The following is a 26,374-nucleotide window of genomic DNA, read 5'->3' as shown; positions in this document are numbered from 1 at the left end:
TGCTCGTTAATTAGTCGGCCGATTTTGCTCTAGTTTCCACTACTGAATAGTAAATACCTTAAGGTATAATAAAAAAAATACACCTAAACACTAGATGCATTTAAAGTATTTTTTAGGTGTCACTAATGAAAACACTCATATTTTTTTTGACTCATTTTGCATAAAAATTCATTGCTCGTTAATTAGTAGGCCGATTTTGCTCTAGTTTCTACTACTGAATAGTAAATACCTTAAGGTATAATAAAAAAAATACACCTAAACACTAGACGCATTAAAAGTATTTTTTAGGTGTCACTAATGAAAACACTCATATTTTTTTTGACTCATTTTGCATAAAAATTCATTGCTCGTTAATTAGTCGGCCGATTTTGCTCTAGTTTTCACTAGTAAATAGTAAATACCTTAGGATATAATAAAAAAATACACCTAAACACTAGATGCATTAAAAGTATTTTTTAGGTGTCACTATTTAAAACACTCATATTTTTTTTGACTCATTTTGCATAAAAATTCATTGCTCGTTAATTAGTAGGCCAATTTTGCTCTAGTTTCCACTACTGAATAGTAAGTATCTTAAGGTATAATAAAAAAAATGCACCTAAACACTAGACGCATTAAAAGTATTTTTTAGGTGTCACTATTGAAAACACTCATATTTTTTTTGACTCATTTTGCATAAAAATTCATTGCTCGTTAATTAGTAAGTCGATTTTGCTCTAGTTTCCACTATTGAATAGTAAATACCTTAAGGTATAATAAAAAAAATACACTTAAACACTAGATGCATTAAAAGTATTTTTTAGGTGTCACTAATTAAAACACTCATATTTTTTTTGACTCATTTTGCATAAAAATTCATTGCTCGTTAATTAGTAGGCCGATTTTGCTCTAGTTTCCACTACTGAATAGTAAATACCTTAAGGTATAATAAAAAAAATACACCTAAACACTAGATGCATTAAAAGTATTTTTTAGGTGTCACTAATGAAAACACTCATATTTTTTTTGACTCATTTTGCATAAAAATTCATTGCTCGTTAATTAGTCGGCCGATTTTGCTCTAGTTTTCACTAGTAAATAGTAAATACCTTAGGGTATATTAAAAAAAATACACTTAAACACTAGATGCATTAAAAGTATTTTTTATGTGTCACTAATTAAAAACTAAAATTACTAAGTACCTCAATTAAAGCTAGTGGCAATTGGTATTTATAGTGGAAAAAGCAAACCACCCGATGTTGAAAGGTTTTTGATGCCTTTTGTTGAGGAAATAAATCATATTTTGGAAGAGAACATATTCGAGAAGAGAAAATATACTTAATTATATTAAACATTACTTTAGTTAGCTGAGGTCTCGTATTTATTAGGAAAAAATCAAATTTGGTCAAAACTTAATTGTTTGAAGTAAAATGAGTGTCTTTAATTTTTCTATTCGCGGCACGTCTTGCGTGCCTGTAGTCATAGGGTTATATAAAGGTCGTTAAGTTATATACCATCACTAATAGTTATTTAACAGCTCTTTGAGTGACATAATGCTTTCGAAATGGTATATAACGTTACTTAGACTTCCGCCATGATTGTTTTGAACAATAAACATAAACATAAAAAAGAAGTACCAAAAAATCAATATATTTCACTTATTTTGTAGAAATTCATCACGATTTTACTATTTATGGTTCAACTATTTCACGAAACAAAAGCTCCCGACAATAAATTGTGTAATATTAAAAAAATTAAAGGTTATGATTTCATTAATATCTAAATGCAATATAAAAAATACTAGGTATTTTGATGGCCCCTATATTTTTTCGAAGTGAATTAGTTACATTTACAGTAAAAAATCATTCGCACATACATTTTTAGATACAAATTACTCTTAATTCCATTATCTCAAGGTAATAAATTATTTTCTGTCTCCTCCATTTTTAATATGTTATACCTAGTATATCATGATTCTCATGTCACCATAGTGACAAGTCATTGTATTATTGTTTTTGAGAGGCAGAAAAGAACCACAACGGTATGCCAATGTGTATAACAGAGAAAAAAATATATTTATATTTAGAAACATCTGACAAGCCGTGAAAAGTGACAAGTGACATATGACAGAAAATAGTGATAGAACTATTTTGAACACTATTCTTATAGGCAAAGTATATAAGAGTAACCACAATATTTTCAACACTAGCTTATATCGCTTAAGTTTTTTAAAGGTTCTTCTGGTAAGTTTTATAACGGTTACGGAAATAGTTTGGTTACTGTTGACTCACAACTTAAACGTTTATAACGTTACCAAGTATGGGTTGCCGATACCCTTATAAACTCCCCATTTAAGCTCTTTAACAGGTTTATATGAGTAACGGAAATATTTCCGTTACTCCTATTACTCCTATACTTATCAACCGAAATTTTTCACTCATTATTATTATTATTTATTCTTCGAAGGTTTCTATGCAAAAAAATGAAGTTGACCTTCATTTGACCTTAAAGACGTCTACTCAAGGTCAAACCAATGACGCCATTTTATGGCCCCCTGGAAACCATTCAAACTTCACATGAAACATTTTCTGAATACATGTTTAGTTTTCGAGATATTGCGATGTCTCAAGTTAAATGGACCACCCTGTATAGTGAAGTTGAAATATATTTCTAGTAAGATAAAAAAAAATTTAGTTTTACGTCGTGAATTAAATAGGTTTAATAAAGGAAAACAAAAAAAATCAGAAAAGCCCTTAAAAATGAAGAAGGGTATAGAATCTAATCCAACTGCTTTTATGTCTCCCAATGCAATTCATACATTATCCAACTGATTAATTACCACTTTATGAGCATTAATATTATCTATAATGTTGAGAAAATATTTATTAAAATTTTTTGAAACTTTGCAAGAGGGTTTGCCAGATTGGTCTCTTCAAAAAGTTATCTTACATTTTTTCTGTAAAATGTACAGGGAAGCCAATAATTGACCCCCTTAAAATTTACATGGGTTTTCCTATGTTCCGCTCGGCGACGCACTACCCGGTATAACCCATCCCTCTTTTCCCTTAATTGTATGATTTCATAATAAATCCACTTTTTATTCTTGTAATTATGTTTCACCGTAAATTTTCATTTGATATCAGAAAGAAAAAGTGTTTATATCACTATTATTGCATACCCTGTTAAGCAAATAACTTAAAAATAAAAATAGCAGATTTTTGCCTTATTCTTCCTCATAAACCCCAGCTATTATTCACATAACGATAAATATCGTGCGAAAAAAAGGGCCAATTAATTCCCGACTAGATCCTAACAATTGTAAATATCCAGGTCAACGCTATTCCCTTAAAATATTCCATGTCGAGCACGCGACATCGCTCTCAGAACCATTAATTCAAAGCGAGATAGCAACTCTTGCCTGGAATGCTTATAATGAAAACAGTTGTTTACAAGCGAAATTTTCTTTTTTTTTAGTCATAACATTCCGGTACGATTGGAATTTTCTCCAAAAGCCCAACCGGAACGTGTCCAGTACGTCAGTTGGCTGGGAGACACCACTTCACTCCTCATAGTCTTTAACAACGATATCTACTACAAGGCCTCCCCAGAAGACGAGACTGATACTAGATTAACATTTACCGGACAACCGGAAGTAGTGTACAACGGCATCTCGGACTGGCTCTATCAAGGTGGGTCCAATTAAAAATTATTATTATTATTATTCCGGACAGTTTTACGTGTTTAGTATGCACCAATCGTCGGAAATGGAATAATCCGTTCAACAAGTTGGTGTTTCACTGGAAGTGAAGATGAGTAGCACTTATATAGAGGGCCTAGGACAGGACCGGAAACGTGTTGCATTTGCTTGTTAAACCGGAAGGCGCGGTCCCGGAAAATCGGTTTTTCCTATCTGACATTCGTCTCACCTGTTGTTAGGAGATCCGATGACGTTTTTAGTGTTTTAGTGCATTTATTGAGTTTTCATGTTTTACTAGGCAAGAAGGTAAAGAATATTTCTTACAACGTTGGCGCCATAAAAGTCACTGTAAAGATAAAGCTTTTATTGCAAATTACCATGCTGATAAATATTTAATAATTTCCATGACCATTTAGTCTATATTTTAGCATATCCGAGCCTAGAATTTTTTTTAAAGGTTCAGGTTTCAGGCCCATCAACCTTTGAAATCACTTCTAAGATAAATGTTTTATCACGTTTCAAGTAAGTTAATAAATATTGAATTGTTTGACAGGCTTAACTTCACTGTTAAGAAAAACTATTCTATTTTTCTTATGTCGTATCGATGAAAATTTGAAATCACAGTAAAAAACCCAATTATTTAACAGATTCAAATTCACTACTTATATATAACTAATAACTGTTTTAAAATCACTATAGACATGATTAGTTTAATTTGATTGAAAGAACTCATCCATTATCTCAAAGAGACCTACGTAACTAGAGAAAAAATGAAAACTCTAAGTCTCAATCTCAAAATGTCTTTTTATTAATCAGGTAACATGCTTCGCTAATAAAGCATCATCAGACCTACAATAAACAGAAAAACACACGTAACTACAATAAAACCTTACACTAAAACAAAATCGAATATTAAAAATTAGTTAAAATTACCTTATAGTTAGATGACCTACTAAGTACTGACAAATAAAATTTAAATCTGAGAATACTCACATATTTTATAATAAAAACAATAACACGGCACAAAAATTCAACAAAAAATATAAAAAATATAAAACGTGACAGGTGTAGTATTTAAACCCATGCTCTAAAGTCGATCTCGGTGAAACACCAGACCGTTAATCACACGGCCAGTCCTGCTTGTGAATATTAGAGTCAAAGGCATATTATGCGTATCGTGAGCAGAAACAAGAGGCTAGATAAGATTATTAAAGATAAGTCCTGGCTCAAAGGTGAAAACATCATTAACGCATGTCAAAATTGGACTCTTTTTGGCTTTGGTGATTTCCATTTTCTCCAAGAGATCCAACTTTTTATCCTAAGGGCACTCGTGAACAATGGAAACATTTTCAGGGACGGAAAAACTATGACCCGTTGATAATAAATGGTTAGCAAATGCTGACTTAGTTTCTGTGGTGTCGGTGTCCCTGAACTTATTAACGAGGCTTAGGTGTTCTTTCTTAGCGAGTTAGTCTAAGTAGACCTAGTTTAAGTAAAATCAGTATTGTTGTGACGAATTCATAATGAATTACTTATTATATTGAATATTATGTCACTTATAGCAAAAATCAATTTAGAAATTTTTATCTCACACGCTCAAAAATTAATAAGTCTATTTTCTTCTTCTTTTCAATTTTTGAGCGTGTGAGATAAAAATTTCTAAATTGATTTTTGCTATAAGTGACGTAATACCCAATATAATAAATAACTCATGATTAGTTAACAACTGCTCTCGAGTTACTAAGCAGTTTTCAATGCATTAAAAAAAAATTTGATATTATCAACGGCTTTACAAAAACCAAGTCATTTCTAGTTTTGCTTTGGAACGTCAAAATGTATTTTACAACTAAGACGTAATTCTTAGTTTTTTCAAGGGGTTTATTATATATTTCAACTGCCTGGATATAATTTTTTATTTATTCCACGCAATTGGAGTAATTCCCAGTTTTCCAAGAAGTTCAAAATTCACTTTTCAGATGCCTGCACGTAATTCCTTATTTATTCCAGGCAATTGAAGTGATTCCTAGTTTTTCAAGAAATTTTCTAGTCAATGAACTGTCCAGATTCGTTCAAAGTGCTTAACTAGGTTGGACTGGATGATTCTTGGAAAAAATCACACAATATTTTGCCTGAAGCAGATAAAAACTTATTTTATTAAAAAAAACTTTTCTTCATCTTCATTTCCTTTAGATTATAAGTTAGGTGCATCCTGTCCATCATTGTCACTTAAACTATTTCCTTCTCTCCTTTGATTACCTTTAGATTTACCCACCTAAGCACAAAATTTCATTTCAGAGAACATCTTCCAAAGCCAGGAGGCCCTCTGGACCTCCTACGACGGCACCCACCTCCTCTACGCCACCTTCAACGACACCGAGGTGGGCATCTTCAATTTTCCTTGGTTCCAAACTGGTGCCGTCTTAACGGCTGGAAAAGACTCCGTCAGGCCGATGTCCTTTCCCGATTCGAAAACTGTTCGATATCCCACTGTAAGTACCTGTACCATCTTCAATATTCAGATGTGCATTTATATGTAATTTTTTCTTTAAGCCTGGTACTCCTATACCCCAAGTGGAACTGTGGGTGGTGGACCTGACAAACTTGACCAGTTTGGAATACCATCAAGTATTACCGCCGAAGGCCTTAACGGGACAGTAAGTAAACATTTTAACGTCGATCATAATATATAAACGAGTAACTAATAGAAGCAAATCTCCACCCTCGGCAATAAGCGTTCCATTAAATGGAACAGATTGTGTTTGTGTATAACTTAGATTAAGGGGGTGTGTGCCAGGAACAGGGATTTGATTAGGTTAAGTGGGGGGTTTTAAGGGTTAAATTAGATGTGGTTTGTATCGGTATAAACGCTCTGAGGACGTTTGGTTAAGGAGGGTTGCAGCGGCATTCTTTTTTAATTTGAATATAAAGGGATGATACAAGAAATAAATTAAAATAGGTTTGAATTTGCCACGGAAACTTAGTGAAAAATATATTCGGTTCACGGAGAAGGTTCACTTATTATATAAAACATTTTCCAGAAAAATATTATTAGAAGAAATGGACTAAAAAAAGGAAAACATTGAGAGGGTTAAAATGTCAAAATTTTGCAAAAAAAACTAAAATTTCAAAATTTTTCAAAAATTAAAAAAAAGTTCTAAAATAAGAATGGTGTCAATGGTTTTAATAATAAACGTTATTTGAATATTCACAGTCATATTGAAATTTTTGGAAAAAAATACTTTCAATATTAAAAAAAAATTGAAATGTCCTCAAAAATTTTTAAAAAAATCTTAAAATCAAAATGGCATTCAGAGGGTTAAAAATGAACCTCATGAATATATCAAATAGGCCACAACTTAATCTGGAAGCCTACATACATATGTTACCATTTTATAATTATCATCCATGCATTCTATATTAACTTAAATTGTCTTGTTTTGTCAAATCATCGATTCTCAATGTATTCATTGTATTTATTGATTTTTGTGGAATTTATTGATCTTGTATGATTATTATTATTATCTTCTTTTTTAGGGATTACTACATGACGTCGGCGGGTTGGATCGGTCAAAAGAATACGCAAGTGGCGGTGGTGTGGGTGAACCGCGCACAGAATTTGAGCATCGTGTCCGCTTGTCTAGCCCCGAACTGGACGTGCATTGAGGTCAGTTTTTAAACGCCCTTCGCCCAACCGTAAAGGGTGGTTTTGTCCAATTTGTAATTGGGGGTTGTCGCTTGGGGATTTACTGACCGCAGTTGGATTTCAGGGAAGAGGGGCGGGGGAGATGTTAAGAGTTTCATCCTTTGTTTGTGTCCTAAAATATGTTATCATAAAGTCTGAAGTAATAAAATTTGAGATTATTAAGATATCGTCAATTTTAAAGTCATTTTTCGTTACGTCCAGGCAGTTGAGACTAACGGCAGTCATTTTCAGACCCTTCCAGATAGTTAAAAGCAATAATTTCTTCCAGCAAATTATCTGGAAAAAGCTTCTATTGCCTGGAATAGTCACTTAAGTTCTCAGTAATTAAAGCAACTTTTCCAGGCATTTCAAGCGATTTTGGAGTAATTGACGTTATTTTTTGGTACGTTCCGACTATTGAGAATCATTTTCTGATAGTTCTAAACAGTTAAAAACATCAATTTTTTCCAGAGGGTTGCATGGAAAAAGGTTTAACTCCCTAGAATAGTCACTTAAGTTCAAAGTAGTTAAAGCGCGTTTTCCAGGAATTCGAGGTGATTTTGAAATGACTAAAGTCATTTTTTGGTACGTCTAGGTAGTTGAGACTATTGAAAATCATTTTCTAATACTTCCAGGCAGTTGAATTATCTATTTTTTCCAGAGAGTTGCTTGGAAAAAGCTTTAAATGCCTAGAATAGTCGCTTGAGTTCAAAATACTTAAAGCAGCTTTTTTAGTCATTTGAGGCAATTTTGACGTAACTGAAGTCATTTTCCGGCACTTCCAGTCGGTTGAAGGCATCACTGTTTTTTGCACAGAATTGCTTGAAAGAAGCTTCAACTGCCTGGAATAGTCACTTAACTTCTCAGTAATTACAGCAACTTTTCCAGGCATTTGAGGCCATTTTGACGTAACTGAAGTCATTTTACGGCAATTCCAGGAAGTTAAAGCATCAATTTTGTTTCACAAAATTGCTTGGAAGAAACTTTAATTGCCTGGAATGGCCACTTGAGTTCTAAGTAATTAAAGCAACTTTTCCAGGCATTTGAAGCAATTTTGAAGTAATTGACGTTATTTTTTGGTACGTCCAGACTATTGAGAGTCATTTTCTGATAGTTCTAGACAGTTAAAAAAATCAATTTTTTCCAGAGGGTTGCATGGAAAAAGGTTTAACTCCCTAGAATAATAGTCACTTAAGTTCAAAGTAGTTAAAGCGCGTTTTCCAGGAATTCGAGGTGATTTTGAAATGACTAAAGTCATTTTTTGGCACATTCAGGAAGTTCAGACTATCGAGAGTAATTTTTTTAAGCTTCCAGGCAGTTTAAAACATCAATTTTGTTCAAAGAGTTCCTTAAAAAAAGTTACAACTGATTAGAGTCGTGTACTTGAATTCAAAGTAGTTAAAGCAACTTTACCACACATTTGAAGCAATTCTGAAGTAACTGAAGTTATTTTCTGGCACTTCCAGGAAGTTAAAGCATCAACTTTGTTTCACAAAATTGCTTGGAAGAAACTTCAATTGCCTGGAATGGTCACTTGAGTTCTAAGTAATTAAAGCAACTTTTCCAGGCATTTGAAGCAATTTTGAAGTAATTGACGTTATTTTTTGGCACGTCCAGACTATTGAGAGTCATTTTCTGATAGTTCCAGACAGTTAAAAACATCAATTTTTTCCAGAGGGTTACTTGGAAAAATTTTCAACTCCCTAGAATAGTCAGTTAAGTTCAAAGCAGTTGAATATTGGTTAAATTTCTGTTTGTGTCCTAAAATATGTTATAATAATTATCATAAAGTCTTAATTAATAAAATTTAAAATTACACTTAAGATATCGTCAATTTTGAAGTCATTTTTCTTTACGTCCAGGCAATTGAGACTAATGGGAGTCATTTTCAGGCCCTTCCAGGCAGTTGAAAGCGATAATTTCTTCCAGGGAATTATCTGGAAAAAGCCTCAACTGCCTGGAATAGTCACTTAAGTTCTCAGTAACTACAGCAACTTTTCCAGGCATTTGAGGCAATTTTGGAGTAATTGACGTTATTTTTTGGTACGTCCAGACTATTGAGAGTCATTTTTTGATAGTTTGAGGCAGTTAAAAACATCATTTTTTTCCAGAGGGTTGCATGGAAATATGTTCAGCTCCCTAAAATAGTCACCCAAGTTCAAAGTAGTTAAAGCGCGTTTTCCAGGAATTTGAGGTAATTTTGAAATGACTAAAGTCATTTTTTGGCATGTTCAGGAAGTTCAGACTATCGAGAGTAATTTTTTTAAGCTTCCAGGCAGTTTAAAACATCAATTTTTTTCAAAGAGTTTCTTAAAAAAAGTTACAACTGATTAGAGTAGTTTACTTGAATTCAAAGTAGTTAAAGCAACTTTACCACACATTTGAAGCAATTCTGAAGTAACTGAAGTCATTTTCTGGCACTTCCAGGAAGTTAAAGCATCAACTTTGTTTCACAAAATTGCTTGGAAGAAACTTCAACTGCCTGGAATGGTCACTTAAGTTCTCAGTAATTAAAGCAACTTTTCCAGGCATTTGAAGCAATTTTGAAGTAATTGACGTTATTTTTTGGTACGTCCAGACTATTGAGAGTCATTTTCTGATAGTTCCAGACAGTTAAAAACATCAATTTTTTTCCAGAGGGTTACTTGGAAAAAATTTTCAACTCCCTAGAATAGTCAGTTAAGGTCAAAGTAGTTGAAGCAAATTTTCCATTAATTTGAGGCAATTTTGCAACTGACTAAAGTCATTTTTTGGAACGTCCAGATAGCTAAGACTCCTAGAAATCATTTTGTAAACCTTTTAGGCAGATGAAAGCAACAGTTTCTTCCAGGGTATTATCTAAATAAAACTTTCAACTGTCCGGAAAAGTTACTTGAATTCCCAGTAGTTACAGCAACTTTTCCACGCACTTAAGGCAATTTTAAAGTAATTTTTTGATACATCCAAGCAGTTGAGACTATTGCGAGTCACTTCCAACCAATTGAAAGCAACAACTTTTTTTAGAGAATTGTATGGATAAAGCTCTAACTACTTGGAATAGTTTACTTGAGTTTCAAGTAGTTACAGCAACTTTTCCAGGTATTTTAGACAATTTGGAAGTAATCGAAGTAATTTTTTGGTACGTCTAGGTAGTTGAAACTATTGAAAATCATTTTCTAATACTTCCAGACAGTTGAATTATCCATTTTCTCCAGAGAGTTGCTTGGAAAAAGCTTCAAATGCCTAAAATAGTCGCTCGAGTTCAAAATACTTAAAGCAGCTTTTTTAGTCATTTGAGGCCATTTTGACGTAACTGAAGTCATTTTACGGAACTTCCAGTCGGTTGAAGGCATCACTGTTTTTTCACAGAATTGCTTGAAAGAAGCTTCAACTGCCTGGAATAATTTACTTGAGTTCCAAATAGTTTTAACAACTTTTCCAGGTATTTTAGGCAATTTTGAGGTGAATAAATTCATTTTTTGGTACGTCCAGACAGTTGAAGAATCAATTTCCAAAATGTAATTAAAATAACATAAATATTTATAAAATAATGTCAAAATATATGTTTTTTTTCACATATTTTTAAATTAATGATATTTCAACGAGAATACGTTGATTTTTTCCTTTAAAGTTGTTTATTTTATGTTTTAGACATATTGTCTTCTTTTAAGCATTTCAAGTAATATTTCAATGAATTCCAGGTATTTTACTTTAATTTTTACCTCTTCCAGGCATCAGAGGGATTTAAAATTATTTTTCATATTTTGTCCAGATTTTTTGATAAATTTTTCATTTATTCGGAAAATTTTCAATAATATTTTCTAGACCTATTGAATCAATAACGTCTTACAGACATTTGAGTTAAATTTTTCTCCAATTATCTACCAAGGATTTCAAGTAATTTTTACTTTTTTTGTACTTAATTTCTTATTTATTCCAAGCAATCGATATATTTTATCAAATTTTCTTGGTCTGTTAGTTATTTTTAGTTATTTTATTACAGATCCTAGGTAATTTTTTTAAATTATTTTAAAAATTTTGAAATATATAGAAAATCCTCAAATGCCTAAAAGTAAAAATAGTTAAAATAAATTAAAAAAAAATATATTTCTATAATATTCTTATTTCCAGGCATTTGAGGTTATTTTTGATGTTTTCCAGGCCACTCAATTTTTTCTGTCACTTCCAGGCGTTTGACGTCATCTTCTTCTAGACTTTCACTTTCCCACATAATTTCAAAATTTACGTTTTCCAGCCACTAGAATTATCATCATTGAGGCTTCCAGGTCATTTCATATTGTCCAAACATGGCAAGCCAGGAAGTTTTCCCTTTATTTCTTCCCATATTTAGGGTATTTTCTTCCCTTAATAGAGTACGTTTTTGAGTGTCATTTTTACATCAAAAAATTATTTGACTTTAAGACCCATTAAGACACAGGAGAGATGAATAGTATTTGGTGGTAATAATTGAAAAGACTTTTCACATTATATCATAAATTATACGAAGCCTAAAGGGGAATTTATATTTTAACCCCATAGGGCAAAAATTAACCTGAATATACGGTAGGTAAGTAATTGTCTAAAGATAAGATCGTGCTGACCCTTAGTTGGTTCTTATATCCTATCCTGACCTTAATCTCGACCTATTAAACAAAACTGGGCATCATAAATCACTGTAATAGGGCGGAAAACGCCTGAAAATATATTCGGTCAACTGTGGCATTAATAGATAATCTTAACCCATATTTATTATCTTTCATGGTTAAATTTTCGTATATATGGCTGCCAAAATGCATAACCGTTTGTTTATTTTTTGCAATAATTTCCAGAGCCACTCGGAACGCGCCCTGGAACGTGCCTGGCTGGAGGTCCAAGAGCATCCGATTTTCTCACCCGACGGTGACAGTTTCCTCATGTTGGCCCACGTGCAGGAGGGCAGCAGGGAAACTTACACGCACATCAAACACATCACCGTCACTCAGCAGCACATCGCCGTCCTCAGCCATGGTCCTCACGAGGTCAGCAAAATACTCGCCTGGGACACCAGCAGCCATTACATGTCAGTCGACTTTTTTCATATTAATTTTTTCATTAATTTTTCTTTTTAATTCTAGTTGGTATTTGGCCACTGAGCAGCATAAACCTGGCCAGAAACACCTGTACGTGTCTCAAGACCCCACTACGAATGACCCCCGTAGATTAGAGTCTTCCTGTATAACTTGTGATTTGGGCGACGTGTTGTGGAGCAGTCGGTTTTTGTATGGGAATTGTACACACTTTAATGCCCTGGTGAGTGTACTATTCGGAAAATATTTCCGTCAAGAAGAGTGAAATATGCAAAAGTGCCATTTCACAAATTTTACAGTAGCGACAAAAACGTTTTGAAACAACATAAATTAAAACCAATCCTTTTATATTAACCGCGTTTTTATTGTGTTCAGGACAGGCAAAATCAAAGTGTCAAATACAAAATGTACAAATTTTACAAAAAAAGTTTTATTTTACAAATTTAATGTCCAAACGGCCCAAGTGCCAATACTATTTCAAACTCAAAGTAACTTCTAAACTCTTTTAAATAATAACATATTCGAACGTTAGTTTGCATGTTCACTCATCTTTTGTATAAGTTCTTCATAAAAAACTTGGTTCTTCGGCTTTAGATAAGGTATCATATTCTTAATTTCTTTGATTTTTGCAGCAGGCCATGCTTTTTTAGGATTCGAATGTCTTTAAAATACTCTATAGTAGTATGTGCCTTAAAAATATTCACTTTGCGGTATAGTGCTAAATCAGAGTAGTAAGTTTTTACTTTAACAGAACCCACTTGTAACAGATTTGCATTTATTTTAATCATTACAACCTGCGATAGTCCAAGATTATCAGTTTGTAGAGTCTCTTTTGCCAATGACATCCAGACAAAGAAATTTCCCATGTGCTTGACTATAAAGGGATTGTGTTAAGTCCCTATCACAAGACAGGAACGTATGTCCTGTTTGTGAGAATTTGTGCAATATTTCATCAAAAACTCCTTTGGCAACAAGAGTAATATAGACTGCTAAAATTCCTTGATTTTTATTATGACCTCCGCAGTTGTTAGACCATACAACCAATGACTTTTTGGAAGTCTTTAGTTGATTTGTCAGAAAGTCAAAAATACAAGAACCTATTTTGTTGCAACCACGTTTTCCAGTAGTTTCATCCCAAAGGTAAAAGAATCTTGTTCCCTTATCTTCATGGTGTGTATACCAAAATTCACATAACTAATTGGCGACTGTAATACATCTGAGTGTGTGTCAATGAAGGTATATAGAACTGTTTTTGTAAATCAAAAGAAATGATGCAAGGAGACTCTTTTTGCAATCATTGCTCATAATTTTTTGTGCAGCTTCTGCTTTCTTATGATGTAATTTTTGTTTCAATTCCACGTCCTTTTTTTGTACGGGGTTGGCAGCTTTTCTCATATCCACTTTATATAGGTCGCACTTGGGACAGGTATCGACCCTTAGAGGGTCAAAGGAAAGATTGAACTGATGTTTGAAGATGTTATTAAACCATTGCCTCGATACACGTGTTGCAGTATTATTTTCGGTATATTTTAAAAGAAAAGCTGCATGAAGTTTCCGGATGCTAAGATCTTCAGACAAATAATTTTTGGAAATTTTCTCTCTTCTGTAATGACTTTCTCGTGTTGGGATTGAGGATATAACCTCAATGGTTTTTTGATTTCCACGAATAATCTCTTCTGCTACGTTTTCCTCCTCGTTTTTCACGCAATATAATGTTACTGCATTTAGCAAGCTTTTGACAGATAAATTTTACTCTTTTTACTCCAATCGAAAAAGTATCACAAGATGTCTTTCCAGGTTGTCCACTGTTTCTTTTAACTTGGCTATCTGTACGAACGTCACCGGTTTTGCTCCTTTTTTTCCTTTGAATGTCTATTGGTATGTTATCCATGCTTGTAGATGGAGCACTTGCAATATTTCCACTTATTATTAGCAATTTCTCACTCATTTTTAGACACAAAAAATAATAGCAGCGACGAAAAAGCAATTGTTTCCAATCTAAAACAAAAAGTAAGGTTAAAATGAACATGTGCAATATTAAGAGCACTTGGGCCTATTTGTAAAAGATTCTTAATAATATAATCAAGATGACAGCACAGAAACATAAATTATTTAGTGCAAGTTTCTAGTGGCGCAAAGACCCCAAAACTTCATTAAAACGCATTTTGAGAAAAATAGCACTTGGACCCTTTTACATATTCCACTCTTCAAGTATGGTGTCGTCCCCTAAGAACTTTTCCCATTTTCAACAAAAGTTACGTTGACTGATTTTATTTATCTGACTTTGTGGCCGAATTAATTGAAATGAAAACGACGTCACGTCTCAAGTCAGCTTTTCCCAAGCCGAAAGATAATACAAACGCCAGACAATTTAGCCCACGAAAGTTGTGACAAAAGATCGACAAATGAGATTGTAACTGAAACTTCCGGTAATCCAGGCTCTGAATGCCAAATGTTTGGCAATTCGTAGGGACAAGGTTTAGGTTTTTGGGTTGCATTTGATAGTTTAAAGTTGGATAAGTTATCTTGTATTGGTCGGGAAGTCTGATGAGCCAAGGGAGGGATTTTGTCTTATAAATTTAAGAGCGATTCGGTTTGGTATTTTTTAAAAGCGATATGGGTCACAAATTGTCAAACAAAAATATCGGTCGCAAAATTGATCACTATTTAGTAAAAAATTAGTCTTATTTTACTCCAATTCTCAATAGCTGATGTAAAACTTTAGAAGTATAATAAGAAGCATCCACTAGAACATTATTTCAAGTAAATGTTGTTTTTATATTACTAGTTTGTATTCAAGCTGATGGTGATAACGAATTTCCAAACAAAATCCTCTCTATCATAAGTATTTATTGCTCAGTAAAAATTGGTCCGAATTTACCGTAGTTTTGACTAATCACTAGAGAACACTTTAAAATTTAATTTAAATTATTAATTAGGACACTATAGTTGATATATTTTTTAATAATGATTAAAGAATAACTATTTTTGTATTAAAAATTCGTTACTCCTTCAAATTTGATCAAATCTTACTCCAATTTCTAGTATTTTATAAAAACCACGTTAAATTATTTTCAAAAATGCCCTAAAGCTTTATTTCATATAAAATTATTTTTTTAATAACAATTGATCATAACAAATTTCTACATAAAAACACTTCCCTCAAAAGTGCTACTAGACAAAATATATTAGTCCGATTTTGGTTCCGCTAGTTTATTTTAATCGTTTGAAAGTATAATATAAGCATACACTCGAATATTATTTTAAATAAATCGTTTTTTATTAAACAATCATTAGTATTTATTCAAATTGATGGTCATCACGAATTTTCAAACAAAAATCTCTTTATAAAAGTGTTTATTGCTCAGCAAAATTTGGTCCCATTTTACTTTAGTTTTCAGTAATCACTAGAGAATATTTTAAGTTATAATTAGTGAAATAAATTAAGACACTAAATATAATTTTAATACCACTAAAAGAGCTACTTAAATTTACTTCATTTGTAGTCTAATGTTATTTCATCTCGCACTTTTTTATTGTCACTAAATAATAAAATAATACATTAGATCATTATTTCAAGTGAAAGTAGCGGGTTTGGATAACCCGATTCGAGGTTGGCTAAGTACAACCCTGCCGTTTAACACCTGTCAGAAATAAACATCATGTAAAGCGTTTTTTTTTTAGTTGAAGGTTTTCCATGTATAAATATAGATCGTTTAACAGTCGAACAACGTACTAAAATTATTAAATTGTTTTATAAAAATGGTGATTCTCCTATGTCAAAGTTTAGAGCTTTACGAGCTGATTACGGTCGACATAATCGTCCTACAGAGCAAACAATTTCGAACACAGTAAGAAAATTTAAAGAGATCGGTTACTGATATTGTAAGGCATGTGCATCACCGTAACGTTCGTTCAGCTGAAAATATCGCTGTTGTTGCTCAAAGTGTGGAGGAAGACCCAAATTTGTCAATTCCTCGTTGTGCTCAAAATTTGGGTTTGAGTAATTCTGCAGTTTAGTGGACATTTAAATGATATTGTGTTTCATATATAATGGATTGATTCAATCTTTAAAACAAAATAAAAATTTCGTCTCCATCTGAATATCTTGTGTGTTTTATTTAACTGTACTTTTCCAAGTATAAAATGGATAACCCTATATTTTTTAAATAATTATTAAGCCATATTTAAAATTATGTGGGTCACGAATTTTCAAACAAAACCTTCTTCACAACAATGTTCATTGTTCAATAAAAATTGGTCGGATTTCTCTCGAAATATTATTAATTGAATATATAAAATACTTTTAAATATAATTAGATAAGTCTAATTATGTTAGAAGTATTTTTTAAGTGATACTAAAAGAGACTATTACTTGATGGACAATTTTGGTCATAACTTGAGAACCACTGGAAATATTTTCATAATTTTTTCACGACCAAATAGTGGGATTCCTGAGGATGAATTTGGGTGTAAAAACGTACCTTTGAAAATAATATTTTAATAAAAAGAGTACTTTTGATTTGACCACTTTATTGCTCGTTTTTTTACGAATTTCTCAATTTTAATGCAAATATTTCTATAACGTTATTGGAATATTTTAAAAAGAATTACACATAAAAAAGTCTAATTATTTTCGAATAATTTCATATACAAGCGTTTGTTGTACCTCAAAAAGTTTTTGAGTTAGAGGCGATTTTACCATCCAAGGTCCAGAAGTCATCAAAGTGAAAGAATTTACAGCCAAATTGTAATTTTATGCATTTTATTTTTCAACGGACATTTATGGTCATAACTTGAGAACCACTGGAAATATTTTTATAATTTTTTCACGACAATATAGTGGGATTCCTGAGGTGAATATGAGTGTAAAAACGTCCCTCTGAAATCAAAATTTGAACATAAAATGCATTTTTGGTTGAACGACTTTTTTTTGCTAATTTTTTTACGAATTTCTTAATTTTATTGCAAATATTTCTATAACATTATTGGAATATTTTAAAAAGAATTACACATAAAAAAGTCCAATTATTTTCGAATAATTTCATATACAAGCGTTTGTTGTACCTCAAAAACTTTTTGAGTTAGAGGCGATTTTACCATCCAAGGTCCAGAAGTCATCAAAATAAAAGAATTTACAACCAAATTGTAATTTTATGAATTTTATTTTTCAACTGACATTTATGGACATAACTTGAGAACCACTGGAAATATTTTTATAATTTTTTCACGACAAAATAGTGGGATTCCTGAAGATGAATATGAGTGTAAAAACGTCCCTCTGAAATCAAAATTTGAACAAAAAATGCATTTTTGGTTGAACGACTTTTTTTTGCTAATTTTTTTACGAATTTCTTAATTTTATTGCAAAAATTTCTATAACATTATTGGAATATTTAAAAAAGAATTACACATAAAAAAGTCCAATTATTTTCGAATAATTTCATATACAAGCGTATGTTGTACCTCAAAAACTTTTTGTGTTAGAGACGATTTTACCATCCAAGGTCAAGAAGTCATCAAAGTGAAAGAATTTACAGCCAAATTGTAATTTTATGCATTTTATTTTTCAACTGACATTTATGGTCATAACTTGAGAACCACTGGAAAAAATTTTATAATTTTTTTACGACAAAATAGTGGGATTCCTGAGGAAGAATTTGAGTGTAAAAACGTTTTTCTGATATCAAGATTTGAATAAAAAGAGCATTTTTGATTGGACCACTTTTCTTATTCATTTTTTTTACAAATTTCTCAATTTTATTGAAAAAACCCATTACTCTTGCTACTGTGTTTCAATTTAACTTCTATTTGCACCATTTTATAAGAAACACTCGATTCTATAATAAAAAAAAATACATTAGATAATTCTTTCAAGTGAAAATATTTTTTAAATAATTAATAAACCCTATTCAAAATCATGTGGATCGTGAATTTTCAAACAAAGCCCTTTTTACAAAAATCTTCACTGTTCGGCAAAAGCTGGTTGCTTTAGTTTTTACTAGTCCCAGAACACTTTGAAATTTAATTTTAAAAAATTATTAGGAAACTGACTATACTAGAGATATTTTTTAAGGAACATTAAAGAAGGGTAAAACTATTCGTCGCTGATCTTACCAAGGGGCGAAAGCGCCAATTTGTTAATTTTACAGGAAAGCGTTTTAAAAAAAAATAGGTCCTATTTGGAACACGATTACTTTTTAAATAGTTTATTAATTATTTTACTGTCTATGGTGTTACTTAGGTCAATATACATGCTTACTAAACATATGTGTAAAATTTGAATACCTATAGGTTATTTACAGCTAAAATTGACCTAAATGGACGTTCGCCCATTGGTTAGATTTCTTGAATGTTATATTGGATGTTCGCCTGTTCTATTATACTAATACTCAAACTAAATAAAACATGTAACCGCTCTTTCAGGTATTTGTTTATTCGTTATCAAGGGTAGATTTATGAAAAATATTGTTTATACAACTTAACAGTAACAACTAGTTTCAGTAAAGCTAACGAAGCTGAGCCGGTATAAAGATGTCGCCGACCAAAGACATAGCTGTTGATACTGAGCTATGGGCCGAATCGCCCTCGCTTTGACCGTGGTTCGTTTCAAAAAAATGTAAACGCATTTTTTAAGGTTTTTCGAATTTGTTATTGTATGCAGCAGTATAGTAAAAACAATCGTGTTGCGGTTTTGACCACTGCAACCATCTGAAAAAAGGTATACTTCACGATCGTCTAATTCACGATAATAATTTAACACAACCGTTTTTTTCAAAACACTACTATTAACTACAGTAAAAATGGGCTGCGCTACAGAAAGATCTAGGCATAACAGCCAATATTACTATTGTGAGATCTGACAATTCGGCGACACTCAATTTTGTGCATGTTCGCCTCTTAGTTTGATCCTATAATGTATTTAGTGTCGCTTACGCCTATAAGACAATTTTGATGTTTACGGGAACTGCTATAGATGGACGTTCGCCAGTTTGCTAGATCATAGATACCTTTAAATCTGATCACTTGTTGGACCTAACTCCAAAACGAAAAAAATGTCGCTTTCGCCCCTTGGTAAGATTAGGAACGTATTAATCTATTAAAAATTCGTTAGTCCTGTTACTATTGATCAAATCTTTTTTTTCAATTTTCACTATTTTTAAAAACTCTATTAAATAAAAGAAATGTTTAGTAATAATAATTGATGTTCACGAATTTCCAAACAAAAATACCAACCTTAAAAAGTGTAGTCTAGTTCATTTTAAACGGTTGAAAGTATAATATAATGCATACAGTAGAACATTACTTCTAATAAAATTATTTTTTAAACAATTATTAGCCGTTATTCAAACTGATCGTGATCGCGAGTTTTCAAACAAATCCTTTTCACAAAAGTGTGGACTGCATATAATATTCTAAATTGCAACAATACGCAGACCACTCTCAGATGTGTCTGAAGTCTTTGATTTGATTCATTTGTGTGATCATTTAAAGGTATGATCTGGAAAAAGTTATTTATATCTAATACCTAATAAGCATATACACTCTATATGCTCCCTTCTTCTGCTCTGATTTTCCTTTTTTCTCTATTTCGCTAGCTCTTACTTTTACATTTATCACTCTTATAGTAAATTTTAATTTCGAGTGAAGGTTCCAGGCCAATAAGGGTATAGTTTTTATAAATGATTGCATGATGTTTCTTCAGTTATATGAATTATCAAACGTTATTATTATTATTATTATCCTGATACAGGTGAGCCCTCCAAACGGCAACTACCAGGACCCCTTCTACGTCCTCCAATGCGAAGGTCCAGGTCTCCCGTTGGCCGGACTTCACAACTCCACCAGTCACAAACTGTTGAAAATCCTATACGACACCCGCGAATCCCATGCCGGAGCTTTTCTACAAAAGTTAGCTCTGCCCAAGAGACGCTCCTTCGAGGTGCCGTTGCCTCAAGGCAGTTTGGCTCAAGTGCAATTGCTTCTGCCCCCGTCCTGGAGGGAGGAGCTACGTGATGCCGCATATCCAGTAGTTGTTGAAGTGTAAGTTAACACGTTTGCTGATGGGGTGTTATATTATGGAAGAAACATATTTTTTTTTTTAGTAACGGTAGGCCTGGCAGTAAAGCGGTCACCGAGGAGTTCGTTGTAGACTGGGCCACTTTCATGTCGAGCCATTGTGATGTAGTTTATGTTAAATTAGACGTTAGGGGTTCCAAAGGGCAATCGAATAGGGCCCTGTATCGGCAACTAGGAGGCGTAGAGGTGAGTGCATACAGTGTGGTGGAATAAATTCAGTTAAAACTAATCAAAATTTATCTCGCAAAATTCCTGAGACCCGTCGATTTTTGTTTATTTTTTTCACATTTCAAGATAGTTTTTGTTATTTTTTCACCTACAGGAGGGGTCCAAATTAACCCCATTTTTTTTTCACATAGAACTCTCATTGAAAAGATCCCTTTTTCCTGATTAAATTGCCCTATTTACTTTTGGGATTATCTAAAGGAGAAATACGAAAAAAAATAAAAACCATTAAATTATTAAAAGATGATGCACATGAAATGAGCACCATTTACTTGTTGGCAAAGCCCAAGACGATAATAAAATTCGTTTCTGACATTTTCTAACACTTCTGGAGTATTTGTCGGATTTATTGCTTAATACGTTCTTTGAGTTCGTCTAGGTTTCCTGGTTTGCTCATATAAATTTGAGTCATATTTTAGCGATTAAGCGCCTTACTCGGTTGTCTTACGTTAAGTCTTAAACGTTACGTTATAATATTTTTTCGCTCGAATGACGTCATGTCTAACAGCTGTCAGAGTCAAAACTGTTGCTACGTTTTCGTTGGTATTGAATTTGTTTGAAAATAGAATTAAACCATGAAAACACTCATTTGTCTCAGTTTTCAAAACATTTTGAGGTTAAATCCAACCTCATATCTATAAATTTTTTAAGGTCGGATCTAGATCCTAACGAGATTCAAATTAGTTTTGGCTCATTCCGACTATTTTTCAAAATGCATAAACAATTGCAATAAATACCTGGGAAAATTAGTCACTGATTTTTAAACCGAAATTACACAAAATATATCTTTTACCTACTTTCTTTAATTAATTAACTTTTAGTACTACTTTTACTAAGGGAAAAACAATAATCGCCGTAATTAAGAATTACCCCAAATTACTCATTCTCAATAAGCTTTTCAACGAAAATAAACTTTATAACACAAAGAAACTAAATAAACTAAAGGGAGACTCTCGGGAGACCGCTAACAAACGCTTAAAGCGCCTTATACGGTGGCGTCATGACTTAATCGCTCGAATGAGATGTCTTTAAGACGCTTATAGCCGCTTACTCGCTAAAATATGCCTTTGACTATTGAAATGTCCCCACAGAAAAAAATCAAGTGGGGTGAGATCGGGAGAACGTGCCGGCCGCTCGATTGCACCCCTTCTACCAATCCATCTGTTTGGAAAATTGTCATATAAATACTGGCGTACATTACGGGCATAATGTGAGGGAGCACCATCTTGTTGCATCCAGATTCTTTCATCATACAAATCTGGATCGAACTGACTCGGATATAAGGCACGTAAGGCTGGAACTAGTTCATGTTCAAGAAATTCTAGATATCTTTCCCCAGTTAAAGTATCATTGAAGAATATGCCTGCCAATGATGTCAGCCCAAACATTAGTTTTCTGGGGATATTGTGTATTAGTTTCTCTTACCCAGTGTGGGTTCTCGTCAGACCAGTAGCGACAGTTCTGCTTATTAACATGGCCATTTAGGGTGAATGGAGCCTCATCAGAAAAAAGGATCCACTCCGGAGATATGCGATTTTCGTCAATGGCGTTCATAAACTCTGCGATCTGGATTGTCTTCCAATAACTCTTGAACGGGTTGCATTTTATAAGGTGGTTTGTTTGCACTTTTTAAAATTTTTAGCACAGATTTTTGATGAATAGAGTTTTCGCGAGCTACTCTTCTGGCTGCAGTTACCGGATTTTCTTCTATCGCTAACAATACATTTAATTAAGTGTTTTCATCGATTTTAGAAGACCTTTGTCTTGAAACATCCCTCACGTGCCCAACTTCTCGAAATATGTTTTCGATTTTACTAATCGTACCTTGGTGGCAAATCTGGATATTTCTGCCTGAATAAGTGGACAACCTCTAGCTGAGTACGACTTCTGTCCCCATAACCAATCATCATTAAGATTTCAATCTTGTGTTCGACGGGTCTCAGGAATTTTGCGAGATAAAATTTGACTAGTCTTAACTGAATTTATTCCAGTTAAAGTCACCACACTCACACATTATATGACTGACTAACGTTGCTTATTAAGGTGCAAGATCAACTATCGGTAATCGAGTATCTGCTAAACAAGGACCATAAATACCACAAATACCTTGACAAGACCAGGATAGGTATATGGGGTTGGGGCTACGGAGGCTACGTAACCTCCATGGTGTTGGGGCTAGGAAATCAGCAAAAGGTTTTTAAGTGTGGTATAGCAGTGAATCCTATAACAGACTGGTTGTATTATAGTAAGTTTCTTACTGAAAGTTATCTCTTATGTATATATAATTGCGTGATATTTTGTAGATGCGGCATTTACGGAACGGATTTTAGGCCTACCGACGGAAAACTATAAAGGATACGTGGAGGCTGACGCAACACAGCGTGCCAAAAACATTCCTAGGAAATCGTTCTTTTTACTTCACGGTATGGCGGATCTGACCGCCCCTTATCAACACAGTGTGCTTCTATCGAGGGCTCTGGCCCAGAACGGGGTACTTTTTAGATATCAGGTAAGTTAACAAGTCTCAAGGTGATCCAGAGAATATTTCTCTATCTCTATCTGATGTCCGATTGTAGAGTTACCCGGACGAAGGGCATGAACTGACGGGAGTCCTGGAGCACGTCTACACTTCCATGCAGACTTTCTTCGAAGAGTGCCTTAAGTTGGACACGGAGGAAAGGGAACCGCCGGAATCGGAGGACACCTGAAACTGGCTGAGGCACCTGCTGCCCTACCACAGTCACGTAACCGCTTTCCGGAAATTATTGCGGAATAAGTCGAGTGAAAGTGAGGAGTTTTATGATTTACACTGACACGGACAGGGGAGAGAAGTGTTGCTTAATTAGTAAGGGGTCGGTTGAGGTATTGCAATTACGTCCAGGAAACTATTGACAAATGAATCGTGTTAGTTAGATTGAAGTTGCAGCGTCAGTTTGGATTCTCGGAGTTGTTTTTGTCACGGTTTCTTACATAGTACTTTTGAAAGCGTTTATTTTAAGTTGAGCTATCAGTTTCACCGCCCGTTTTTTTAACTTTTTTATTAATTTTTTAAGTTCTACGAATTTTATTGCTACATTTTGAGTTTCTGGATTGGATTTCCCTGACTTGAAATTTTAAGGAAAAAATTACTTTTAAAAACCCATTTTAGAAAATTCTTAATCTTTTGTAATTCATCTTGGGATTTTTCATTAATTTTCCTTCAATTTTTCGAATTTCCTTGGGTTTCCTTTAACTTTTCTACTATTGTAAAATTGAAAACTATATGTGTAGAAATTTCTAAAAAATTAAAGGAAATTCTCACGTTCTTTAAGGTTTACTGAGGTTTTTAAAAAAGGTTTTCCCTCATTATACACGTCTGACTTTGGGTGCAGAAATAAACTGGCAATAACAAATCACACACCTCTTGACAACATCGCAATTATTATTATCCTTGCTACGCATCTATAGTGGCCTAGTGAATCCTATTGGCTCGAACTTAAATGTGGGCGGGGTGATGCCCAAAGCAACGTTGCCAAGAGTAACGAAATTGCCTTAAGTTTCAAAAAAATCTATATTGCAATATAGCAACCCCTTTTACCCTACACCTTTTTTTTTTAATTAAATTGTATCCAACATAAACTCCTCATTAAGCAATTTTTTTTTATAAATAAATTTAAACCATATTAGAATACTTATATACTGGAGCACCGGTGCCTTGTATACTAGAGATTATAATATAACCGCAAATCAAATGGTGTAAATATGCAAAAATAAACGACAAGGAAAAGACAAAACGATAAAAGTGAAAACGAATGACAAAAAGTGTTTATGGTGTAAAAGTTGTGATAGGAATTTAAACACTTTTAAGGAATATTAGGGACAGTCCGCGCTTTTTAATCAAATTAATTGTGATTGTTTTTACGCCACCTGTCAAGGCATCTGATGGCACTATATAATTTATTTATTTTTTTATATAAAAATCATATACAATCAAAATTTACGCCTTATATAATACTTATATACAGGGTACAGTTTCTTAAAAATCAAAAACGACTTTTTATGGTGCCTTGGCGGGTGTAAAAGGGTTAATTCTGATTTTGTAAATTAATTGTAAAAACTACATACATATAGACGTTTTAGACTTGTTGTATTTCTAGGGCGTTTTGTAAAATAGACACATAATATATGAAAATTGTTATATCTCTTAAATCTTTGTTAAATATTATGCGGGTTAGATGAGAAAATGTCAATTATTGATTATCATTGTAGAGGGTTAAGTCAATTTTACTTATTATCTCTGATATAACACGTTTTAGTCGTAAGGCTCGTTCTGTACATAATATAACAGTTTAGGAAATGTTTATTAATTTTTTATATTGTGTGCAAGTATTACGACCGATTTAGGTCACTATATATACAGCCATCTTGTTTAGTTATTTGTTTTTTCCAAGATGGTGGCCATTTTGACAGAAAATTGTGTTTTCTAGATATCATTATTGTATGATATAACCTTGAATGGCTTAACCATATCTCTCATTAAAAAAAAAACACATTTTCTTATAAAAGGAACACAATTCAATATAATTGTATATAAGTCTCGCTATAAGTTTACCTGTCTAGCACATTGTACTCGAAGGGTGTATTCACATCCAAAATGACCGCTTACTTTTGACACTATGCACTATGGCTGTGCCAAAAAGGATCAAATGTGCGACAGGTCTAATCTTTTTTAGGAAAAAATATAAGAGACGGCAACACCGGGATCGGTTTATGTCCTTAGCGGCTCGTCAAAATTAATGAAAGTCCTCCCAATTAACCGCTGACAGATTCGATACAATGTTGCCAGAATTTTCAAGTAAATTATAGTGACCTAAAACGGAACCGAAGTATCAAAAAAAAAAAAAAAGGAACATTTTGTGACACTCACACGAAATCAATAAACTTAAGGTTGTGACAGTAAACGGCGCGCATTAATTATAAGCGTTTTAATCCGCTTCGAGATTTTTGGTATTTAAAGGATGCCTGCCTTGAAATGCCAAAAATATCAATCTCTTAATTAAACTGATGTTCATAGAAGAAGAAAACATATTAACGCTACGCTACTATAATCGCAGAACAGACAATCTGATTCTTATAAGTGTTAATCAACCCTCTCGATTCACCCCCGGATGGGGGGGTTAATCCGGAGAAACATTTAAAATAAGACGTAATATGCAAAAAAGCTTTTTTTACTATTATAGTTATGACTATAGCTAGACTATAACTGATAAGTGTTTTTCAACAATATCTTTTGTGAGAGCAAGTCTTCCTGAATTCGTATTGTAGATGTGAATTTCCCTTGTGTAATACGACGTTATTTAGAACTTTTATTATTTTTTATTGTTACTAAGAATTTTAATTTACGTCTCCTGAAAGTAATTTTTGCTATAAATAAATTATCTAAGCCTATTAATTGTTGTATATCATCCATGTTAAGTAATAATAAAATTCAGAACACCAATTAAAGATAAAGATGTAACTATTAAGGTTTCAGCTACGTTAGATTATAATATGAGATGTTAAATGTTTTCGTTTTTGTAATATCTATTAAATATGGAATAAACGAATGAAGTTTACTGTGTGTATTAATTAAAACATTCCTTAAGTGTAGTGGGTCGCCTATACGTAACCTAACCTAGCAACACTGTC

At 32.9% G+C, this 26,374-nt stretch overlaps 1 protein-coding gene across 4 annotated transcripts in view; it reads left to right on the top strand.

Moving 5' to 3' along the window:
• The window catches only part of LOC126743489 (dipeptidyl aminopeptidase-like protein 6), a 93,979-nt gene extending 67,678 nt beyond the window's left edge, over positions 1-26,301 (top strand). For all 4 annotated transcript variants that reach the window (XM_050450594.1, XM_050450592.1, XM_050450593.1 and 1 more), the window contains 11 exons: positions 3,454-3,668; positions 5,972-6,165; positions 6,227-6,330; positions 7,211-7,340; positions 12,167-12,396; positions 12,452-12,626; positions 20,157-20,446; positions 20,509-20,668; positions 22,751-22,952; positions 23,011-23,216; positions 23,284-26,301. In XM_050450594.1, coding sequence (XP_050306551.1) covers positions 3,454-3,668; positions 5,972-6,165; positions 6,227-6,330; positions 7,211-7,340; positions 12,167-12,396; positions 12,452-12,626; positions 20,157-20,446; positions 20,509-20,668; positions 22,751-22,952; positions 23,011-23,216; positions 23,284-23,415 — 2,038 coding nt within the window. In that variant the 3' untranslated portion in view covers positions 23,416-26,301. The remainder of the gene's footprint in view (positions 1-3,453; positions 3,669-5,971; positions 6,166-6,226; positions 6,331-7,210; positions 7,341-12,166; positions 12,397-12,451; positions 12,627-20,156; positions 20,447-20,508; positions 20,669-22,750; positions 22,953-23,010; positions 23,217-23,283) is intronic.
• The last annotated feature ends 73 nt before the right edge of the window (positions 26,302-26,374 follow it).

This window comes from Anthonomus grandis, chromosome 13 (genome assembly GCF_022605725.1).
Source record: "Anthonomus grandis grandis chromosome 13, icAntGran1.3, whole genome shotgun sequence".
NCBI lineage: Eukaryota > Metazoa > Arthropoda > Insecta > Coleoptera > Curculionidae > Anthonomus > Anthonomus grandis.
This window is presented reverse-complemented; position numbering and strand designations above follow the sequence as displayed.